Raw genomic sequence first — 22,022 nt, 5'->3', positions numbered from 1 at the left:
CTAAGGAGCTCCAACCAATACATACTTTTTATCCAGTTAATAATATATGTTGCTACAATACTGGACTACAAATTATATAACACAAACAAAACAAGGAAACGGGGGGATTGAACCAGTGTAATAGGTACTGCCCTGTCTACAGTAGGCAGCACCATCAGGATTTAAAGTCCAAACATATTTTTTTTAAAAGACAGAATGCAGCAATAATTCAGCACAGTCGCAAAATCTGTGCTGATACTAGGAAGACTAAGCATTTAAGAGTCACACCTGCTCACATTAAAGCAAAGTAATTCAATATGAAAAGTTTGTCAAATTGATGAGAAATTCTGGGTAAGACATGATCAGCCTTGTCCTCTGTAAAAGAGAAAGACATACTGCTAATGTACAACCCTTACCAGCCCACAAGTTCCTCATCTCAATCAGTAACATTGGGCTCTGGGTCAATTACCTTGCTCTCCTGAGATGCAAACCAGTCCCGCACCTTCTGGTAGCTCATTCGTGACTTTTTGCAAAGGGCATCAAGGTCTTTCTCATGAAGAACCCCTGTCAAGCGATGGTAAACCTCCAGCGGATTGATGTCCGGGGAATCTGCAGTGGACGTTGGTGCTGTTGCGCCATTCACTTGAGACTTTCGTTTGCGGCTACCCGTAACCCGAGTGGTCCCACTGGAACCGTTTCCACCACTGCCATTTTGCTGTGTGGCTAGTTCAGCCAGGAATTGCTCACGGAATTGCTCACGTACCCCCTGCACCCAGCGTAGCTGACCATTTTTAACAGCATAGCGCGTATCCCCAAACCACTGGCTGACGTCTGCACGTGGCAAGCCTGTGAGCTCTACCAGCTGGGTGTAGTCCTCACTCTTAGGCCACTGGCACCGCAAGAAGTGCTCCTTTAGTATGTCCAGTTGTTCCTTGGTCTTCCGTGGTCGGCCAGCGGGTGTAAGAAGAGGAGACGAGGATGAGGGAGGACTGGAGAGAGACAGGGCTGTCAGTGAGGCTTTGGCTGAGCGAGCAGACCTCTGCACCGTGCTGGTGCTAGTAGAACTACGCTTATTAGCAGTCGAAGGTGGAGGGGTGGTAGAATGCGAGGGGGAGGAGGAAGCAGAGATGGTAACGGCTGATGGTGGTTGTTTAATCTCTGGGTCCTTACTGCCCCTAATCAAGTGTAGGGGCTTTTCTTCATGTTTCACCACCGCCTCGTTCTCTTCCTTAACAGTCTCAGTGTGAACAGAGGCTTCCTCCGCAACCTCGTCCTCCTCCGCCTCCACTCCCACTGCTCCCTCCCCAAAGGCCTCCAGGCTGTTTGACAGGAAGTTCTGGAAGAAGTGTGAATCTTTCACCCCGTTGCTGCGAGCTCCCTTCCCTTGAGCCCCTCCCTGCACTTCAACACCATTTTCTTGATCCCGAGGCCTGTGAGCTACGAGTGGAAGAGGTCGAAGTTGCTGAGACTCGTTCTTTGAGTCTCCTGTGGTCAACTGAGGATAGACCATGGATGTTCCAAGGAGTCCACGCCCATTTCTAAGCTGGTACCGGCTGTCGCTGAACCACTTGCGGATGTCATTGCGGCTCAGGCCGGTTTCCTCCTGCAGGCGTCGGAGCTCCGTCTCTGCGGGCCAGTTTTCCCGCAGGAAGCTGCTGCGAAGGACTGCAAGTTGGGCTTTGGTCTTTTTGTAGCGTCCGCGTTGCTGTGGAGAGCCAAGTGAGGTCTCAGAGAGGCTCAAGGAAGCATCAGTTGCGGTAGTTGCTGGCATGTCCACAGGAGGGCGGTAGTAGTATGAATCCTGAGGGGGTGGGAGAGAGGAACTGAAATGTTGGACGGTGGCGGCTGGTTTGCAGGGTTCTGGGCTCTCACGTCTGGCTCGTTTTCTTGGGTGAAGCAGGGAGGAGTGAAGACCATTATTCATTGGATCATCATCCTCTGCCTCCACAGATATTGCCCCACACCCATTCCTCGTATTCCTCATTTTTATCTCCTTCTCATTTGCATTGTCGTTAATCCGCTCAGGTCCGGCCAGCTTGCGACGCGTCTCCTCAATCTCCTCTGAGGCCCAGCTGATGCCGTATTTGATTCTCTGCACCATGAACCAGACCTTGACTTTGTCCAGAGGCAGGGCACAGAGCCGTGCCAAGGCATTCACCTCACGAGATGTTGGGTATGGGAAACACATTGAATGCCTGGACCAGCTCTGAGATGGTGTCAAGCTCACGTGTCTGATCTGACTGTGTCCATACTAGCTTCAGTCCCTCAGAGACCAAAGGCAGGCACACCACAGAGTTATGGTTGGTGCTGAAACTAACACCCCCATCTCTGCCCTCGCTTACATCACTGTCTGTTGCACTGGGGTCAGAGGATAGCTTGCTCTTTCCATTGGTGATCTGGTGGTGTGAAGTCTTGGAGGAATGCGGGGAGGCATGCTTTCCTTCGCGCTCTGTCCTTGTGACATCACACAGGGATGACTCCTTCATGTTTACCTCCAGTCCTATTCTTGTGTTACAGTCAACGTGTGTTGCCATCAGTGATGTCACCGCCCGTCACTCCAGTCTGGTAGAGATAAGATTAAGATATCAAATACAGTGTGTGCTTAAATGTACTATACCAGTATAAAATAAATTTAAGAAATCGCACTGGAGGTTGCCAATGTCTAGTCACTATAATGGTGTCATGTGCTTTAGGGCAAAATGTGTCAAAGGAGTGGTATATGAGTCACACAGTCAGTGGATGAAAGTATCTAGACGAGGACTTTCTATTCCCAAAGTCAAAGATCTGACAGCTGTTTCCCCTCCCCCTTCTAAGTCACACTCCCTTCTCAAAGTCTCACCATGAAACTGGTCGTATACCCTCTGTCCAGATTGTGTGCCCCTCCCCCTTGGAACCAAAGTGTGGTGATTGACTTTTGTTTTGTGAGGGTGTGGTGTCAGGGGGTCTCAGGGAAAGGGGGGCTGTGAGAAATCCGCCACAGGCGCTTCTCTTACCAGTTTCCAGCACTGGCTTTGTTCCGTCGTCCTTGTTTCACTTCAAGTCGTCTGTCCTCAGAATCAAGTTTGACCCCTGCTGACAGAGGCAGTGAGGCACAGCAGAATCACCTATGGAAAGAGATTGAGCAATTGACATATTCAATGTGTAGGCGATTCATACGTGATAAAATATATACATAAATAAAACATGGTCATATTTATATAGGAAAGTGTTTTATAATAACCTGCATTATTATTATTTTTAAACTGCTACGGCAGAGACATTTATATAAAGTCAAAGGCCAACTTGAGACCGGCTTTTTGAAGGAATTTATGTGCAACCTCTGTCCTTATCTGACCAAAGTCATAACAAGTTCATTGTCAATTCACAGAGCAAATTATGACATGCAACAGGTGTATATTTAAAGTAATATCCCCCTGACAAATACACAAAAATGGGATTTAATCCAAGTGCCCATATTCAAGTGGTCTTTTTACCCTGGTCCTGGTGGGCCGCAGTGTGCATGTCCCAGACTGGTACTGTAACACCCGATTAAACTTACTTCGATGACCAATACCGAACCTTCGTTAGCTGAATTAGGTGTGTATGATGACAAATGAATAAGTGTGCAGGGCCAAATCATGCACACGCTGCGGCCTTCCAGCTAGGAGTTCACATGATGATTACCACAGCACAGGGTTTCTCAAACTCAGTCCTGGGGCCTCCCAAGGTTGCACGTTTTAGTTTTTGCCCTAACACTACACAGCTGATTTAAATAATCAAAGCTTGATGAGGTGATCATTTGAATCAGCTGTGTAGTGTTAAGGCAAAAAACAAATCAGTACACCCCTGGGAGGCCCCAGGTCCGCGTTTGAGAAACCCTGTGATAGCGTACAAAACCGAAACTAACACGAAAAGAAACTGGCAGTCGAGTATGATAAATTAGATCCAATTTACGAGCCTGACGGTCAGGGGCTGGGATATCTAGTCTCAGAACTCAAGTGATTAGCTAACTAAATGTATCCTGCTGCGTTATGTTGGCACTCTTTGGTTCTCGGAAGTAATTTGTTCATTTCCAAAAAAATTATTGGGCCAACCAGGGAGCGAACAAACTAGTAGCCCGTCAAAACATTTTATATTGCCGACGACAGAAAGATATCCGGCGCTTTGCTAACAGTAACCAGGCCTCATATATTGACATTGTTACAAATGTAACATCAAGACAGCATACAATATTTAACAACTCATAGGTTGGAGCAGTGGCCATGACAATAGGCCTACCCTTCCGATGTCTTGATCCTTTGTGGCGTACTAGCGAAAATGGTCAGACTGCACAAGCGCACTCACACGGACACGCTTCAGTAATAACAAATATAAAAACTTACCGGAATCATGTATTTCACCCCTTCTTCTCTGGGGTTGGATAAAGTGAAAACAAAATATCCCAATCTTCTTTTTTGTTAATGGCTGAAGTTGGAGAGAACAACACGGGGGAACAATACCGTTTGTCTGACCCTGTCGCTTTATTTATCCGTCGATCCTCAAACGGGTTCTCGTTTCGGATAACATTTGAAACAATTCTAGAACTTTGTTGATGTCTCAAGTTGAGACCCAAACTGATACTTGATATGATAAGCCTTTATAATTGAATAATCGATTTGTTCATTGTTTGAAATTGTTTCCTTACTGTACCTACCCCCCTCGGTCCGTTGTTGCTTTTGTTCTGTAAATCCGAAAGTGTGTCGTGTCCGGCCAAATCGAGGCTAGGAGGACCAGGAACTCACAGCACCCCCCCATCTCATGAGTGACGGTAGAGAGGGTGTGTCATTCAATGCAAAGCAAGACATGGATTGGAGGAAGGAGGTGCCAGTAATAGGGACTTTGTTGGCAAAATAACTCCTCCAAGCCACACTTATAAGAACCACAATCGCCATGTTTGTAAGGTTGTTAATTTATTATATATTTTTTAAAGAGGACGTTCAGACTCCAGTGAGCGCATTAGGCCAAAGAGGGTCTATTATATTAACAAGATAGTCAAGTGACCGCTCTAACAATGGAAGTACATGTCCTCGAAAGCAGGCGGGAGGAGGCGAGATCAGGTGGGACCATTCTAGCCAATGAGAGGGCAGATATGCGTGTGAACAACAGGCCATAGAGATCGTTGACTCATCTTTATATCTGTGCCATTATAGCCTGTGACCGCATGGGCAGTGCAATTGAGGATTAGTCAATTTTCTTCATTTGCTGATTGCTCCCAACTCATAGTAATCCCCACCTAGTTTACTACATTAAAATTGTGTACGCCCTCGACGGCAATGTCCATGCTAAAGCGGGGCTGCGTTCAGTAAGTTTTTACGCTCTGGAACATTCAATTGAACGGAAACGGTGCTGTACTGAACCAGTTGAAAAACGGGGAGGGGTTGGGTTGGGTTGTGAAATGCTGTCAGAATGGCCACTTCCCTTTAAATATGTTACTTCAAGCCACACCACACCCACCAAACATACCTCAAAGCCTGTTCAAGAACGTATTGGGGAATCACGTCGTTCAGTACAAACCGTTCCGCAACGTAAACATCTGGCTATATCCATGATGACTCCCCTATCTCCATGACAACAGGCACAACTCTGATATATATTTGTTTTTTTCTAAGTTGTCATGTGCGTCCACTTACATCAGTACATTAATAACAACCTAACCATTTCCAAACTTCTATTTGATCAAATAAGCCTGACATAGTAAATTAGCAATTCCATTTTTGGTTGACCAAATTCAACACTCATTGATATCCATACAAAAATTCCTCACCTCATCAAATCAAATTTTATTTGTCACATGCGCCGAATACAACAGATGTAGACCTTACAGTGAAAGGCTTACTTACAAGCCCTTAACCAACAATGCAGTTTTAAGAAAGAATACCAAAACAAAAAAATTCTATATAAAATAATATGAAATAAAGTAACAAATAATTAAAGAGCAGCAGTAAAAATAACAATAGCGAGGCTATATACAGGGGGTACCGGTACCGAGTCAATGTGCGGGGGCATTGGTTAGTCGAGGTAATATGTACATGTAGGTAGAGTTATTAAAGTGACTATGCATATATAATAAACAGAGTAGCAGCAGCATAAAAGAGGGGTGGGGGGACAATGCAAATAGTCTGGGTAGCCATTTGATTAGATGTTCAGGAGTCTTATGGCTTGGGGGTAGAAGCTGTTTAGAAGCCTCTTGGACCTAGACTTGCCGTGTGGTAGCAGAGAGAACAGTCTATGACTAGGGTGGCTGGAGTCTGTCAATTTTTAAGGCCTTCCTCTGACACCACCTGGTATAGAGGTCCTGGATGGCAGGAAGCTTGGCCCCAGTGATGTACTGGGCCGTACACACTACCCTCTGTAGTGCCTTGCGGTCGGAGGCCGAGCAGTTGCCATACCAGGCAGTGATGCAACCAGTCAGGATGCTCTCGATGGTGCAGCTGTAGAACCTTTTGAGGATCTGAGGACCTATGCCAAATCTTTTCAGTCTCCTTAGGGGGAATAGGTTTTGTCGTGCCCTCTTCACGACTGTCTTGGTGTGCTGGGACAATGTTAGTTTGTTGGTGATGTGGACACCAAGGAACTTGAAGTTCTCAACCTGCTCCACTACAGCCCCGTCGATGAGAATGGGGGCGTGCTCGGTCCTCTTCTTTTTCCTGTAGTCCACAATCATCTCCTTTGTCTTGATCACATTGAGGGAGAGGTTGTTGTCCTGGCACCACACGGCCAGGTCTCTGACCTCCTCCCAATAGGCTGTCTCGTTGTTGTCGGTGATCAGGCCAACCACTGTTGTGTCATCTGCAAACTTAATGATGGTGTTGGAGTCGTGCCTGACCATGCAGTCATGAGTGAACAGGGAGTACATGAGGGGACTGAGCATGCAACCCTGAGGGGCCCCCGTGTTGAGGATCAGCGTGGCGGATGTGTTGTTACCTACCCTTACCATCTGGGGGCGGCCCGTCAGGAAGTCCAGAATCCAGTTGCAGGGGGAGGTGTTTAGTCCCAGCCTGTGCGCCAACGGATTGGCTGAGTAAGTCTAAACCACGCTCAGTCTCTACTCTGATTGGCCAGCAGGGAGCGGGAACTATCTCTGTCAGAGTATTTTAAAAAGAACTCATAACAATGGCTTAGTTCTCTGAGTGCCCTGCGTGGTATTTCAGTGGACCCGTATATACGAACATCATATTTACCATTGAAGTGGTTTGCATTAATTAAAATACTAGTCTATTTTAAAAGACGTGTATTGACCTCTTTTGTTCCTAATACCAGATTTGAATTGACGGAACTTAACAATTGGTGACCACCGACTGTGATCTGGTAGAAGGGACTTCGCTGGGTATTGTCCGGCCCATTGGACATCTCTGTCATTGAACGGTGTGTTTCACAAAGAGTCCGGACTACTAAAAAAAAGGTAAGCAGACACCTATTGTTATATAACTAAAGTTCTGCACATTGGCTTTATCCAAATTAATTTTGTGAAACACCTGTCTGATGTAAGTGAACTAAATTATGAAACTATTATGAGTAGATAAGCACAATATTGTGACATGCAAACCTTTGGTGAATGTGATGTTAAACCATGGTACCAGAGAGTATTTGTTCTACCGGCAAGGTCCGTAACTGTGGAGTACGGCTAGGTTCGGAGACAATACTGACATCTATCGGCAAGGTCCGTAACTGCGAGAATACGGCTAGGTTCGAAGATACAGGGAATAATTGACTTAAGTAATTGCTATCGGCAAGGTTCGTAACTACGTCAGTACGACTAGGTTCGAAGAAAGGTCTGTAACTTCGACGGTACGGCTGGGTTCGGGAAATTTTAGAAAATACTGGCGACTGGCAAGGTCCGTAACTTAGGGGTGCGGCTAGGTTCAGCTGAGTATTTTTATTTTTAGATAGGGAGAAAAATAATAGGCGAGGTTGAATTTGATAATGTAAAGGTAAAATAATGAATAATTAGTATGACTAAACTGAAACGTTTGAACTGATATAATTGAACTGTAACGGTTGATGTTTGACCCTGCAAAATATTGGTTAAATAATTAGACTGAAATAATTTGGTTTATCATTGAAATATAAATATGCACCGACTTTAACTAATTAGGTGGGAATAATTTGATTTAAATAAATAAACTAAAGTACTTTAAATAACGGCAGAATATTGGAAACGCTAAAACGAAAAACAGACCAAGCCTGTTCCGTCTGGACACAGGAGGGGAGGGGCTGGAGACAGCGAGAGTGTGGCGTTTGAAGAGTCAGGAGAGAAAAGGGGGGTGATTTGTGTCGATTGAGAATTGGCTAAAAACACCACGAAGCGATTGTTTGAGAGGTGCCTGTGGGTTTCTGACGATATATACGTATGAACTTGCTCACCCGAACGTAGACGTACATCATGGGTGAGAAAGTAGAGAATATTTACATTTGCATTTTTGGTAATTTGGCAGACGCTCTTGTCCAGAGCGATTTATGGGAGCGATTGGGGTTGAGATTAGAGGGCTGGCTAGACGGAGAGTGATGACGGGGCTGGTTGTGCGACAACTGAAATGGGTTAGCGGGAAAATACAAATAGTTGGTACATTTTAGAACTATAATTTATTTTCGTTACGGGGAACAGGGGATGCAAGTGGCATTGGCTGTTGTGCTGGGGGAATAGCGCCAGCCTGTGGTGGGTTCTGGATTTGTTATAAACAAACTTATATTTTAAACTAAAGTCATGGAATAGGCTACAATTATAACATTATCAGAAAAAGGTACAATTTAATGTGAAATGGTTATTACAATTATTATTGATAGTTATTACAGTTATTATCATTGATCCAGTAATGATAGAAGGATAGTAGAGGAAAGGCAAGGGATTACATCTCATTTAGGGAAAGCAGAAGAGTATGAATATATATTAGGGAGAAAATACCATTAACTGAGGGAACATTTGATGTAACCGTGATTGTATTGGCTACAAACTGAAATATTACATTTACAGGGGGGACAGGAACAATAGAAGGGGAGACAGATTTTCCTAGGGGGTTGATCAAATAATTGATAATGGATCATTTGAGATGAGATCACATGTAGCAGAGTTAGGGTAATCAAACAAACAAAAACAAAAAACAACACACCTAGTATGATGTTTATAAAGCCTTGTTGTTTCAATTTTGGGGGGGTTTCAGCAGGTCAAGGGTGATAGGTCTTGAATACAGACAGTGAATTTTATGGAGTTTTTTAGGTTTTGGCTGAGTTTGGGGTATATATGATTTCTTATGATAATGAATGTCATGAGGACTTAATGAACACTTGGGATAACTAACATTTATGAAATATTTAGAATAATGGTAATGTTTAGTATACTATGGGATGGAACAGTTCGTTGAGTGATTTCAATGGCCTCTGAACTCTGTTTTAACTTTCTGGTGTTAATTAATCATCCACACTAGTACATTCTAAAGGCATGAGAGGAGGACTTTAAGATAGTTTATTTTACTAAGTTGAGGGTAATTTATAATACTGTGAAAAGTGTGAAGAAGATTATAATTTGGTAATAATATATATGATTTGAACCATCAAATAACAGAAGAGAGAGTGGAGGGATGGCAATTGGATAATGAATTACCAATATTACCTAAGTGATTGTTTAGGTAGGTGGTAATATTGACACATGGGCAAATCATGTGTCAAAAGGGGGATGGTAGGATTAAATAATAAATATATACGAAGGAGAGGACAAAATACTTAAAACAAAAAAAACAAAAAAAAACAACAACAATAGAAATTGAGAGCTGAACATGTATGTGTGAAGATAGTTTATTAACCACACCCGTATGTCAGAGGTTTTGTGCCCCACAGGAGAACTAAAGGAGAAGGTGACCCACTCTATCTGACCAGGTGACTGGTGAGCATCCAGTCCCTAAAGAAGAAAAACTGGAAGCAGGCCTGTTGGGAAGGTCCAACAGGTCCTTAAGTAGAAGTATTCTAGAAAGGTCTATGAAAATATGTTACTAGGTCCCCGCCCCTTCCCCGTTGGATAGAAAGGAGCAAGGGGAGGGGTGAGAGATAGTTCAAATGTTAGGAACATCATTAAATGTATGCTTATCAACGATAGCAAGTATTTGTTTTATTAATTAGGGCCTAATCAGAGAGAACAGTTTAAATAAATTGAATAGCGAACTGAAATGGGTTAGCGGGAAAATACAAATAGTTGGTAAATTTTAGAACTATAATTTATTTTCGTTACGGGGAACAGGGGATGCAAGTGGCATTGGCTGTTGTGCTGGGGGAATAGCGCCAGCCTGTGGTGGGTTCTGGATTTGTTATAAACAAACTTATATTTTAAACTAAAGTCATGGAATAGGCTACAATTATAACATTATCAGAAAAAGGTACAATTTAATGTGAAATGGTTATTACAATTATTATTGATAGTTATTACAGTTATTATCATTGATCCAGTAATGATAGAAGGATAGTAGAGGAAAGGCAAGGGATTACATCTCATTTAGGGAAAGCAGAAGAGTATGAATATATATTAGGGAGAAAATACCATTAACTGAGGGAACATTTGATGTAACCGTGATTGTATTGGCTACAAACTGAAATATTACATTTACAGGGGGACAGGAACAATAGAAGGGGAGACAGATTTTCCTAGGGGGTTGATCAAATAATTGATAATGGATCATTTGAGATGAGATCACATGTAGCAGAGTTAGGGTAATCAAACAAACAAAAACAAAAAACAACACACCTAGTATGATGTTTATAAAGCCTTGTTGTTTCAATTTTGGGGGGGTTTCAGCAGGTCAAGGGTGATAGGTCTTGAATACAGACAGTGAATTTTATGGAGTTTTTTAGGTTTTGGCTGAGTTTGGGGTATATATGATTTCTTATGAGAATGAATGTCAGATCGCAGCTGGGTTTGAATCAAGTATTTTCTGGTGGTCAACAATTAATAAAAACGTAGATTGGATAAATTATATTTACTATAACCAGCAAAGATTTATAAACCACACTCGTGATGCAATAAAGGGATTAGCTGAGCAGACAGCGGCAACTAGCTTAATGACATGGCAGAATAGAATAGCTTTAGATATGCTTTTGGCTGAGCGGGCGGAGTTTGTGTTCTGTTTGGATCTATGTGCTGTACTTTCATCCCCAAACAATACAGCACCGGACGGGTCCGTGACCAAAGCGCTTCAGGGACTCACCACGCTAGCGAACGAACTGGCTGAGAACTATGGTATTGATAGTTCCCTAAACGGTTGGTTTGATAACATATTTGGTAAATGGAAAACTATTGTTATAACTATTCTGGGTGAAGTTATAGCTTCTATTGGTATACTTGTTCTTTGTGGATGTTGTCTTATTCCCTGTGTCTGAGGGTTGGTGAGAAAGGAGATGGAGAAGGCGGTTTCCCAACAGATGGTGAGATACGGCCCAATCCCGGACTCCGACCTAAGGAATGAAGGATATGACCTACCAGGCTTGGTGGAGTGACACCCTAGAGGGTGTCTAAAGGGGGCCAAAATGTACTTCCCTGTTTGTGTTTTATGTTTTAATAATCTTGTGTTTTGTGTTCTATTAATCCTGTGTTTTATGCTTTATTAATCAAGTTAACCATTGTGAATGTTTGTCTTTCCTTATGTGAAGGTTTGAAGTTCCTGGGTGGCTGGTAGCCAACCTAGTAACAGTTGGGTGTAGATGGAAGGACTGAGGGTTTTTATTTTTTATTATCATTATTGCCTATTAATAAAAGTGTGATTCTTTTTGTTTGTATTGTATTTTAATGAGTGACACCCTGTGTTTTCTTATTTTGGGTTCACACCCAGTGGGTGTGAAAAGGGGGATTGTGGGGATCTATTTTCTTTTAACTACATGTGATGACTAGCTTAGAAAGAATGCATTAATGATTAGGTTTGTACTGTACTGATATGAATTATTTCACATAGCAAGCTGTGATTAATGTGAGGAGCTGTTTTAAGGAGTAGGGGGAGATAAGAACTTGTGTCTCACAATACCCGAACACTGCCTCTATTGTGATCTGTGAACCATCCAAGGACATGGGTACTGCAAAAAAGTGCTGACTTTCTGGATAAGTTGCAAAACAACTAGATGCCTGGCAACAGTGTGCAACAGTGGAGCGCCAAGGGGCTGGGACCAGCCTGTGCGCCAACGGATTGGCTGAGTAAGTCTAAACCACGCTCAGTCTCTACTCTGATTGGCCAGCAGGGAGCGGGAACTATCTCTGTCAGAGTATTTTAAGAAGAACTCATAACAATGGCTTAGTTCTCTGAGTGCCCTGCGTGGTATTTCAGTGGACCCGTATATACGAACATCATATTTACCATTGAAGTGGTTTGCATTAATTAAAATACTAGTCTATTTTAGAAGACGTGTATTGACCTCTTTTGTTCCTAATACCAGATTTGAATTGACACAACTTAACTTAACAGTCCTTAGCTTAGTGATGAGCTTTGAGGGCACTATGGTGTTGAACGCTGAGCTGTAGTCAATGAATAGCATTCTCACATAAGTACACTGCTCAAAAAAATAAAGGGAACACTTAAACAACACAATGTAACTCCAAGTCAATCACACTTCTGTGAAATCAAACTGTCCACTTAGGAAGCAACACTGATTGACAATAAATTTCACATGCTGTTGCGCAAATGGAATAGACAACAGGTGGAAATTATAGGCAATTAGCAAGACACCCCCAATAAAGGACTTGTTTTGCAGGTGGTGACCACAGACCACTTCTCAGTTCCTATGCTTCCTGGCTGATGTTTTGGTCACTTTTGAATGCTGGCGGTGCTTTCACTCTAGTGGTAGCATGAGACGGAGTCTACAACCCACACAAGTGGCTCAGGTAGTGCAGCTCATCCAGGATGGCACATCGATGCGAGCTGTGGCAAGAAGGTTTGCTGTGTCTGTCAGCGTAGTGTCGAGAGGATGGAGGCGCTACCAGGAGACAGGCCAGTACATCAGGAGACGTGGAGGAGGCCGTAGAAGGGCAACAACCCAGCAGCAGGACTGCTACCTCCGCCTTTGTGCAAGGAGGAGCAGGAGGAGCACTGCCAGAGCCCTGCAAAATGACCTCCAGCAGGCCACAAATGTGCATGTGTCTGCTCAAACGGTCAGAAACAGACTCCATGAGGGTGGTATGAGGGCCCGACGTCCACAGGTGGGGGTTGTGCTTACAGCCCAACACCGTGCAGGACGTTTGGCATTTGCCAGAGAACACCAAGATTGGAAAATTCGCCACTGGCGCCCTGTGCTCTTCACAGATGAAAGCAGGTTCACACTGAGCACGTGACAGACGTGACAGAGTCTGGAGACGCCGTGGAGAACGTTCTGCTGCCTGCAACATCCTCCAGCATGACCGGTATGGCGGTGGGTCAGTCATGGTGTGGGGTGGCATTTATTTGGGGGGCCGCACTGCCCTCCATGTGCTCGCCAGAGGTAGCCTGACTGCCATTAGGTACCGAGATGAGATCCTCAGACCCCTTGTGAGACCATATGCTGGTGCGGTTGGCCCTGGGTTCCTCCTAATGCAAGACAATGCTAGACCTCATGTGGCTGGAGTGTGTCAGCAGTTCCTGCAAGAGGAAGGCATTGATGCTATGGACTGGCCTGCCCGTTCCCCAGACCTGAATCCAATTGAGTACATCTGGGACATCATGTCTCGCTCCATCCACCAACGCCACGTTGCACCACAGACTGTCCAGGAGTTGGCGGATACTTTAGTCCAGGTCTGGGAGGAGATCCCTCAGGAGACCATCCGCCACCTCATCAGGAGCATGCCCAGGCGTTGTAGGGAGGTCATACAGGCACGTGGAGGTCACACACACTACTGAGCCTCATTTTGACTTGTTTTAAGGACATGACATCAAAGTTGGATCAGCCTGGAGTGTGGTTTTCCACTTTAATTTTGAGGGTGACTCCAAATCCAGACCTCCATGGGTTGATAAATTTGATTTCCATTGATAATTTTTGTGTGATTTTGTTGTCAGCACATTCAACTATGTAAAGAAAAAAGTATTTAATAAGATTATTTCATTCATTCAGATCTAGGATATGTTATTTTAGTGTTCCCTTAATTTTTTTGAGCAGTGTATTTCTTTTGTCCAGGTGTGAAAGGGCAGTGTGGAGTGCAATAGAGATTGCGTCATCTGTGGATCTGTTGGGGCGATATTCAAATTGGAGTGGGTCTAGGGTTTCTGGGATAATGGTGTTGATGTGAGCCATGACCAGCCTTTCAAAGCACTTCATGGCTACAGACGTGAGTGCTATGGGTTGGTAGTCATTTAGGCAGGTTACCTTAGTGTTCTTGGGCACAGGGACTATGGTGGTCTTTTTGAAACATGTTGGTATTACAGACTCAGACAGGGAGAGTTTGAAAATGTCAGTGAAGACACTTGCCAGTTGGTCAGCGCATGCTCGGAGTACACGTCCTGGTAATCCGTCTGACCCTGCGGCCTTGTGAACGTTGACCTGTTTAAAGGTCTTACTCACATTGGCAACGGAGAGCGTGATCAAACAGTCGTCTGGAACAGCTGATGCTCTCATGCATGTTTCAGTGTTACTTACCTCGAAGCGAGCATAGAAGTAATTTAGCTCGTCTGGTAGGCTCGTGTCACTGGGCAGCTCGCGGCTGTGCTTCCCTTTGTAGTCTGTAATAGTTTGCAAACCCTGCCACATCCGACGAGCATCGGAGCCAGTATAGTACGATTCGATCTTAGTCCTGTATTGACGCTTTGCCTGTTTGCTGGTTCATCGGAGGGCATAGCAGGATTTCTCATAAGCTTCTGGGTTAGAGTTGTCGTAACGGATGAGTGGTGGCAATTATTGCTGATAAACAAAGGAGTCCACTCATACTGAATCCTTGATCATAAGTTTATTCAGATCACAAGCTTACAGCATAAGTTTACAGACTCGCGAGGTCTGGAGAGCAGTGTCCTCCAATTCTAATGGCTGCTCTGCCCTTTCTGTAGTCTAGCCCCTATTTATAAACAATACAAAAAGATGGGTGGCTCCCTCTTCTGGCCAATCACCAGTCTCTCCTGTCTACAACACACTTCCTGTCTGTTGTATGTGGCGTTACACTAAAACATTCCCTTTTGATACTAACATAAACAACATTCCATTTCTTCATGAAAAACATTTAACACCATCATAATCTCAATACACGACAGAGTCCCGCTCCTTGAAAGCGGCAGCTCTACCCTTTAGCTCAGTGCGGATGTTGCCTGTAATCCATGGCTTCTGGTTGGGGCATGTACGTACAGTCACTGTGGGGATGACGTCATCGATGCACGTATTGATGAAGCCATTGACTGATGTGTACTCCTTAATGCCATCGGAAGTATCCCGGAACATATTCCAGTCTGTGCTAGCAAAACAGTCCTGTAGCTTAGCATCTGCTTCATCTGACCACTTTTTTATTGACCGAGTCACTAGTGCTTCCTGCTTTAGTTTTTGCTTGTAAGCAGGAATCAGGAGGATAGAATTATGGTCAGATTTTCCAAATGGAGTGCGAGGGAGAGCTTTGTACGCGTCTTTGTGTGTGGAGTAAAGGTGGTCTAGAGTTTTTTTCCCCTCTGGTTGCACATTTAACATGCTGATAGAAATGAGGTAAAACAGATTTAAGTTTCCCTCCATTAAAGTCCCCAGCCTTATTTTCATGGACAGATTTTGGGCTGAGTAAAACCTCTTGCTTCTCCTCTTTTTCTCTGATTAGGCTATTAATAAAAAAGAAAAACTGTGTGTTGGATGAGTCAACAGTGCACAACAAGAGCCTAAAGTAAACTCATGCAATAAAAATTACCCTGCTACACACAAATTAGTGCTAAATGGTATAGGAATGTAGAGAATTTATCAGTATTACAAAATACATTCACATTTGGTTATGTGCTCCTTTGAATTCAGTTTACCTTATCAGTCATTTTGTGTTTAGACGTGGTAGCATCTCCCAACTTTTGTAAATCTGAGGCAGTAGTTTGGCAAGGTTAATCATATGCAAGCTTATAATTGGTAAAACTCATAATCCTCAATAAAGAACAATGGTGCAGATCCTCCATAGGCGTATGAACACAGAATTATAATGTATAGGAATACCATGTAATGTACATTACTGCCACTGCAGTAATCCATGTGTCACTGAGGAGTTTGAGGAATTTTGAAGCGTCCGTTGGTGAGGGTAAGAACAAACCGAGGAACCCGGAAAAATGATGGTACCATCGAGGAAAGCCAGGAAAGATATGGGACCTGGGTCAGGAGGAATATGAAGGAGGTGTGGTCTGTCACACTGCAACCTGAAAATAAAGAGAGAGTAAGTTAGAGACGTTGGTGTATAGGCCTATGTACAGTTGAAGTCGGAAGTTTACATACACCTTAGCCAAATACATTCACAATTCCTGACATTTAATCCTAGTAAAAAATTCCCTGTCTTAGGTCAGTTAGGATCACCACTTTATTTTAAGAATGTGAAATGTCTGGGATTTATTTATTTCAGCTTTTATTTCTTTCATCACATTCCCAGTGGGTCAGAAGTTTACATACACTCAATTAGTATTTGGTAGCATTGCCTTTAAATTGTCTAACTTGGGTCAAACGTTTCGGGTAGCCTTCCACAAGCTTCCCACAATAAGTTGGGTGAATTTTGGCCCAATTCTTCTGACAGAGTTGGTTTAACTGAGTCAGGTCTGTAGACCTCTTTGCTCGCACACGCTTTTTCAGTTCTGCCCACACATTTTCTATAGGATTGAGGTCAGGGCTTTGTGATGGCCACTCCAATACCTTGACTTTGTTGTCCTTAAGCCATTTTGCCACAACTTTGGAAGTATGCTTGGGGTCATTATCCATTTGAAAGACCCATTAGCGACCAAGCTTTAACTTCCTGACTGGTGTCTTGAGATGTTGCTTCAATATATCCACATAATTTCCTTCCTCATGATGCCATCTATTTTGTGAAGTGCACCAGTCCCTCCTGAAGCAAAGCACCCCCACAGCATGATGCTGCCACCCCCGTGCTTCACGGTTGGGATGGTGTTCTTCGGCTTGCAAGCAACCCCCTTTTTCCTCCAAACATAACGACGGTCATTTTGGCCAAACAGTTCTATTTTTGTTTCATCAGACCAGAGGACATTTCTCCTAAATGTATGGCTGTTTTGGAGCAGTGGCTTCTTCCTTGCTGAGCGGCCTTTCAGGTTATGTCGATACAGGACTCATTTTACTGTGGATATAGATACTTTTGTACCTGTTTCCTCCAGCATCTTCACAAGGTCCTTTGCTGTTGTTCTGTGATTGATTTACACTTTTCAGACCAAAGTACGTTCATCTCTAGGAGACAGAACGTGTCTCCTTCCTGAGCGGTATGACGGCTGCGTGTTCCCATGGTGTTTATACTTGCGTACTATTGTTTGTACAGATGAACGTGGTACCTTCAGGCGTTTGGACATTGCTCCCAAAGATGAACCAGACTTGTGGAGGTCTACAAATTTTTTTCTGAGTCTGATTTCTTTTGATTTTCCCATGATGTCAAGCAAAGAGGCACTGAGTTTGAAGGTAGGCCTTGAAATACATTCACAGGTACACCTCCAATTGATTCAAATTATGTAAATGAGCCTATCAGAAGCTTCTAAAGCTATGACATCATTTTCTGGAGTTTTCCAAGCTGTTTAAAAGGCACAGTCAACTTAGTGTATGTAAACTTCTGACCCACTGGAATTGTGATACAGTGAATTATAAGTGAAATAATCTGTCTGTAAACAATTGTTGGAAAAATTACTTGTGTCATGCACAAAGTAGATGTCCTAACCGACTTGCCAAAACTATAGTTTGTTAACAAGAAATGTGTGGAGTGGTTGAAAAACGAGTTTTAATGACTCCAACCTAAGTGTATGTAAACTTCCGACTTCAACTGTACATTTCAGTTCAGCGTGCAAATAGATTATCTCCTTACCGTCTCAACATCTTGTATCCCGTAGCCAGGTCACAGGTCATCAACACTTTTCCTGACAGCAACATCAGGTTATCTTCAAATCAGAAACAGAATGCAAACACATATTCATTTACATTTTAGTCATTTAGCAGACGCTCTTATCCAGAGCGACTTACAGTTAGTGAGTGCATACATTTTTATACTGGAATCGAACCCACAACCCTGGCATTACAAATGCCATGCTCTACCAACTGAGCTACATCCCTGCCGGCCATTCCCTCCCCTACCCTGGGCCAATTGTGCACCACCCCATGGGTCTCCCGGTCGCGGCCGGCTACGACAGAGCCTGGATTTGAACCAGGATCTCTAGTGGCACAGCTAGCAGTGCCTTAGACCACTGCACCACTCAGGAGGACAACTTTGAAAAACATCTGCAAATCAAAACAGTTAAGGTGAGAGCCCAGATCTAAAACAAACAAATCTTCAAAAGGATATTCAGCCTGTTTTGTTGTTAAATAAGGCTTTATAATTAACTGCAGAAATACACTCAGTGGCCAGCTTATTAGGTACATCTAGTACCGGGTCAGACCCCCCCTTTGCCTCCAGAACAGCCTGAATTCTTCGGGGCATGGAAACATTGCTCAATTGGTATCAAGGGACATAATGTGTGCCAGGAAAACATTCTCCACACCATTACACCCCGCCACCAACCTGTACCGTTGACAACAGGCAAGATGGGGTCATGGACTCAAATCCTAACTCTGCCATCAGCATAACGCAACAGGAACCAGGATTCGTCAGACCAGGCAACGTTTTTCCACTCCTAGATTGTCCAGTGTTGGTGATCGCATGCCCACTGGAGCCACTTCTTTAAGTTTTTAGCTGATAGGAGTGGAACCCGGTGTGGTCGTCTGCTGCAATAGCCCATCCGTGACAAGGACTGACGAGTTGGGCGTTCCGAGATACCGTTCTGCACACCACTGTTGTACTGTGCCGTTATTTGCCCGTCTGTGGCCCGCCTGTTAGCATGCATATTGACATTCTCATTCGACCTCTCATCAACTAGCCGTTTTCACCCACAGGACTGCTGCTGATTGGATGTTTTTGGTTTGTCGCACCATTCTCAGTAAACCCTAGACACTGTGGCGCGTGAAAATCCCAGGAGGCCAGCCTTTCTCAGATGCTGGGACCAGCGCCCCTGGCCCGATGATCATACCACGGTCAAAGTTGCTCAGGTCACTCGTTTTGCCCATTCTAATGTTCAATCGAACAGTAACTGAATGCCTAGATGCTTGTCTGCCTGATTTATATAGCAAGCCATGGCCACACTGTCTGTAGGAGCGAACCATTTTCGTCAATAAACTGGCCACTGAGTGTATGACCAATGGTGCATGACCATGTACATGCTGTAGTATAATGTAAATGCAATGTACCTTTCGCCAGCTCCACAAAGCAATTCAAAATCCCACTACTTTACCAGCCTGCTTCTTGTTGTCTGTTTCTTTGTATATCTGAAAAGGATAGGGGGTAAAAAACAACAACATGGTATATTAAACCCCACCTAAAGACCTAGTCATGATTCCTGCATTTCCACAGACCCGGTATCTAAAATACAGGTGTCTGTGTGAATGAAATTCATTAACATTTCCATTGTTTAACACCTCCCTAATTTGAAATGCAAACAGCCCCCATGGTTTAACAACATCCCTCTGCCCCCACCCCTCCCAGTTTGCTAGTTATCCACTGATATGTATGCAAGAAAGTGGTAAATAAGGGGCTGTTTGAAAGGCGGTCATATAAACGTTCCCTTATATATTTTTTATAGGTAATATACCATATCTTCTGTTAACGGTACACTCAGCGATATGACATAGATGCAGAAAGTAAACAGCATAGTGGGTACATTTCCGCTGTTTTGGTCCTGTGGCTACCACGCTGTGAACAGTGTAAAGCAAACCCGTGTACATGCGCAGATACTGTGTGTGACTGTGTGAGAGCGATGTCTTGCATCTCGCTCATCTCAATTTCTGCGGTGCTGCCCGTGGCAACGTCATTTCGCTGAGTCTACCTTTAATAAATTAACTTGGAGAGGGAGGATGATTCTAGTTTCAAGCTTTATTAGTCCTATGTACGGGATACACATGGTAAACACTGTCCAACAAAATGCTTACTAGCAGGTTCCTTGTCGATAATGCAACAACAATAAGAAACAAGAAAATATAAGAATACGAACATAAAGTAAATGGCTCAGTAGAATAGAATAAACATTTTAGCATAAGTATAATACAGGAAGGTACAATTTATAGTTCAAGATGGATGATGTAGTAGAGTGAGTGATATGTTCGAGATCTGTGCTACTTTTGATGACTACAGTTATTTATACATTTACATTTACATTTACGTCATTTAGCAGACGCTCTTATCCAGAGCGACTTACAAATAGGTGCATTCACCTTATAGCCAGTGGGATAACCACTTTACAATGTATCTTTTTTTGGGGGTAAGGGGGGGGGGGGTAGAAGGATGACTTTATCCTATCCCAGGTATTCCTTAAAGAGGTGGGGTTTCAAATGTCTCCGGAAGGTGGTGAGTGACTCCGCTGTCCTGGCGTCGTGAGGGAGCTTGTTCCACCATTGGGGTGCCAGAGCAGCGAACAGTTTTGACTGGGCTGAGCGGGAACTATGCTTCCGCAGAGGAAGGGGAGCCAGCAGGCCAGAGTTGGATGAACGCAATGCCCTCGTTTGGGTGTAGGGACTGATCAGAGCCTGAAGGTACGGAGGTGCCGTTCCCCTCACAGCTCCGTAGGCAAGCACCATGGTCTTGTAGCAGATGCGAGCTTCAACTGGAAGCCAGTGGAGTGTGCGGAGGAGTGGGGTGACGTGAGAGAACTTGGGAAGGTTGAACACCAGACGGGCTGCGGCATTCTGGATGAGTTGTAGGGGTTTAATGGCACAGGCAGGGAGCCCAGCCAACAGCGAGTTGCAGTAATCCAGACGGGAGATGACAAGTGCCTGGAGTAGGACCTGTGCCGCTTCCTGTGTAAGGCAGGGTTGTACTCTCCGAATGTTGTAGAGCATGAACCTACAGGATCGGGTCACCGCCTTGATGTTAGCGGAGAACGACAGGGTGTTGTCCAGGGTCACGCCAAGGCTCTTCGCACTCTGGGAGGAGGACACAACGGAGTTGTCAACCGTGATGGCGAGATCATGGAACAGGCAGTCCTTCCCCGGGAGGAAGAGCAGCTCCGTCTTGCCAAGGTTCAGCTTGAGGTGGTGATCCGTCATCCATACTGATATGTCTGCCAGACATGCAGAGATGCGATTCGCCACCTGGTTATCAGAAGGGGGAAAGGAGAAGATTAGTTGTGTGTCGTCAGCGTAGCAATGATAGGAGAGGCCATGTGAGGATATGACAGAGCCAAGTGACTTGGTGTATAGCGAGAATAGGAGAGGGCCTAGAACTGAGCCCTGGGGGACACCAGTGGTGAGAGCACGTGGTGCGGAGACAGCTTCTCACCACGCCACTTGGTAGGAGCGACCGGTCAGGTAGGACGCAATCCAAGAGTGAGCCGCGCCGGAGATGCCCAGCTCAGAGAGGGTGGAGAGGAGGATCTGATGGTTCACAGTATCAAAGGTAGCAGACAGGTCTAGAAGGACAAGAGCAGAGGAGAGAGAGTTAGCTTTAGCAGTGCGGAGAGCCTCCGTGACACAGAGAAGAGCAGTCTCAGTTGAATGACCAGTCTTGAAACCTGACTGGTTTGGATCAAGAAGGTCATTCTGAGAGAAATAGCAAGAGAGTTGGCTAAAGACGGCACGCTCAAGAGTTTTGGAGAGAAAAGAAAGAAGGGATACTGGTCTGTAGTTGTTGACATCAGAGGGATCGAGTGTTGGTTTTTTGAGAAGGGGTGCAACTCTCGCTCTCTTGAAGACGGAAGGGACATAGCCAGCGGTCAAGGATGAGTTGATGATCGAGGTGAGGTAAGGGAGAAGGTCACCGGAGATGGTCTGGAGAAGAGAGGAGGGGATAGGGTCAAGCGGGCAGGTTGTTGGGTGGCTGGCCATCACAAGTCGCAAGATTTTATCTGGAGAGAGAGGGGAGAAAG

General features: G+C 44.4%; 1 protein-coding gene across 1 annotated transcript; it reads right to left on the bottom strand.

Annotated features, from left to right (window-relative positions):
* Positions 1 to 106: 106 nt before the first annotated feature.
* On the bottom strand, positions 107 to 4,821 carry LOC121535640 (homeobox and leucine zipper protein Homez). The gene is given in 4 exon segments (XM_041842879.2): positions 107 to 2,161; positions 2,163 to 2,541; positions 2,973 to 3,083; positions 4,341 to 4,821. Coding segments are annotated over 2 exon segments (2,097 nt in total). The 5' UTR covers positions 2,514 to 2,541; positions 2,973 to 3,083; positions 4,341 to 4,821; the 3' UTR covers positions 107 to 415.
* Between the last annotated feature and the right edge of the window lie 17,201 nt (positions 4,822 to 22,022).

Source organism: Coregonus clupeaformis, chromosome 21 (assembly GCF_020615455.1).
Source record: "Coregonus clupeaformis isolate EN_2021a chromosome 21, ASM2061545v1, whole genome shotgun sequence".
NCBI lineage: Eukaryota > Metazoa > Chordata > Actinopteri > Salmoniformes > Salmonidae > Coregonus > Coregonus clupeaformis.
This window is presented reverse-complemented; position numbering and strand designations above follow the sequence as displayed.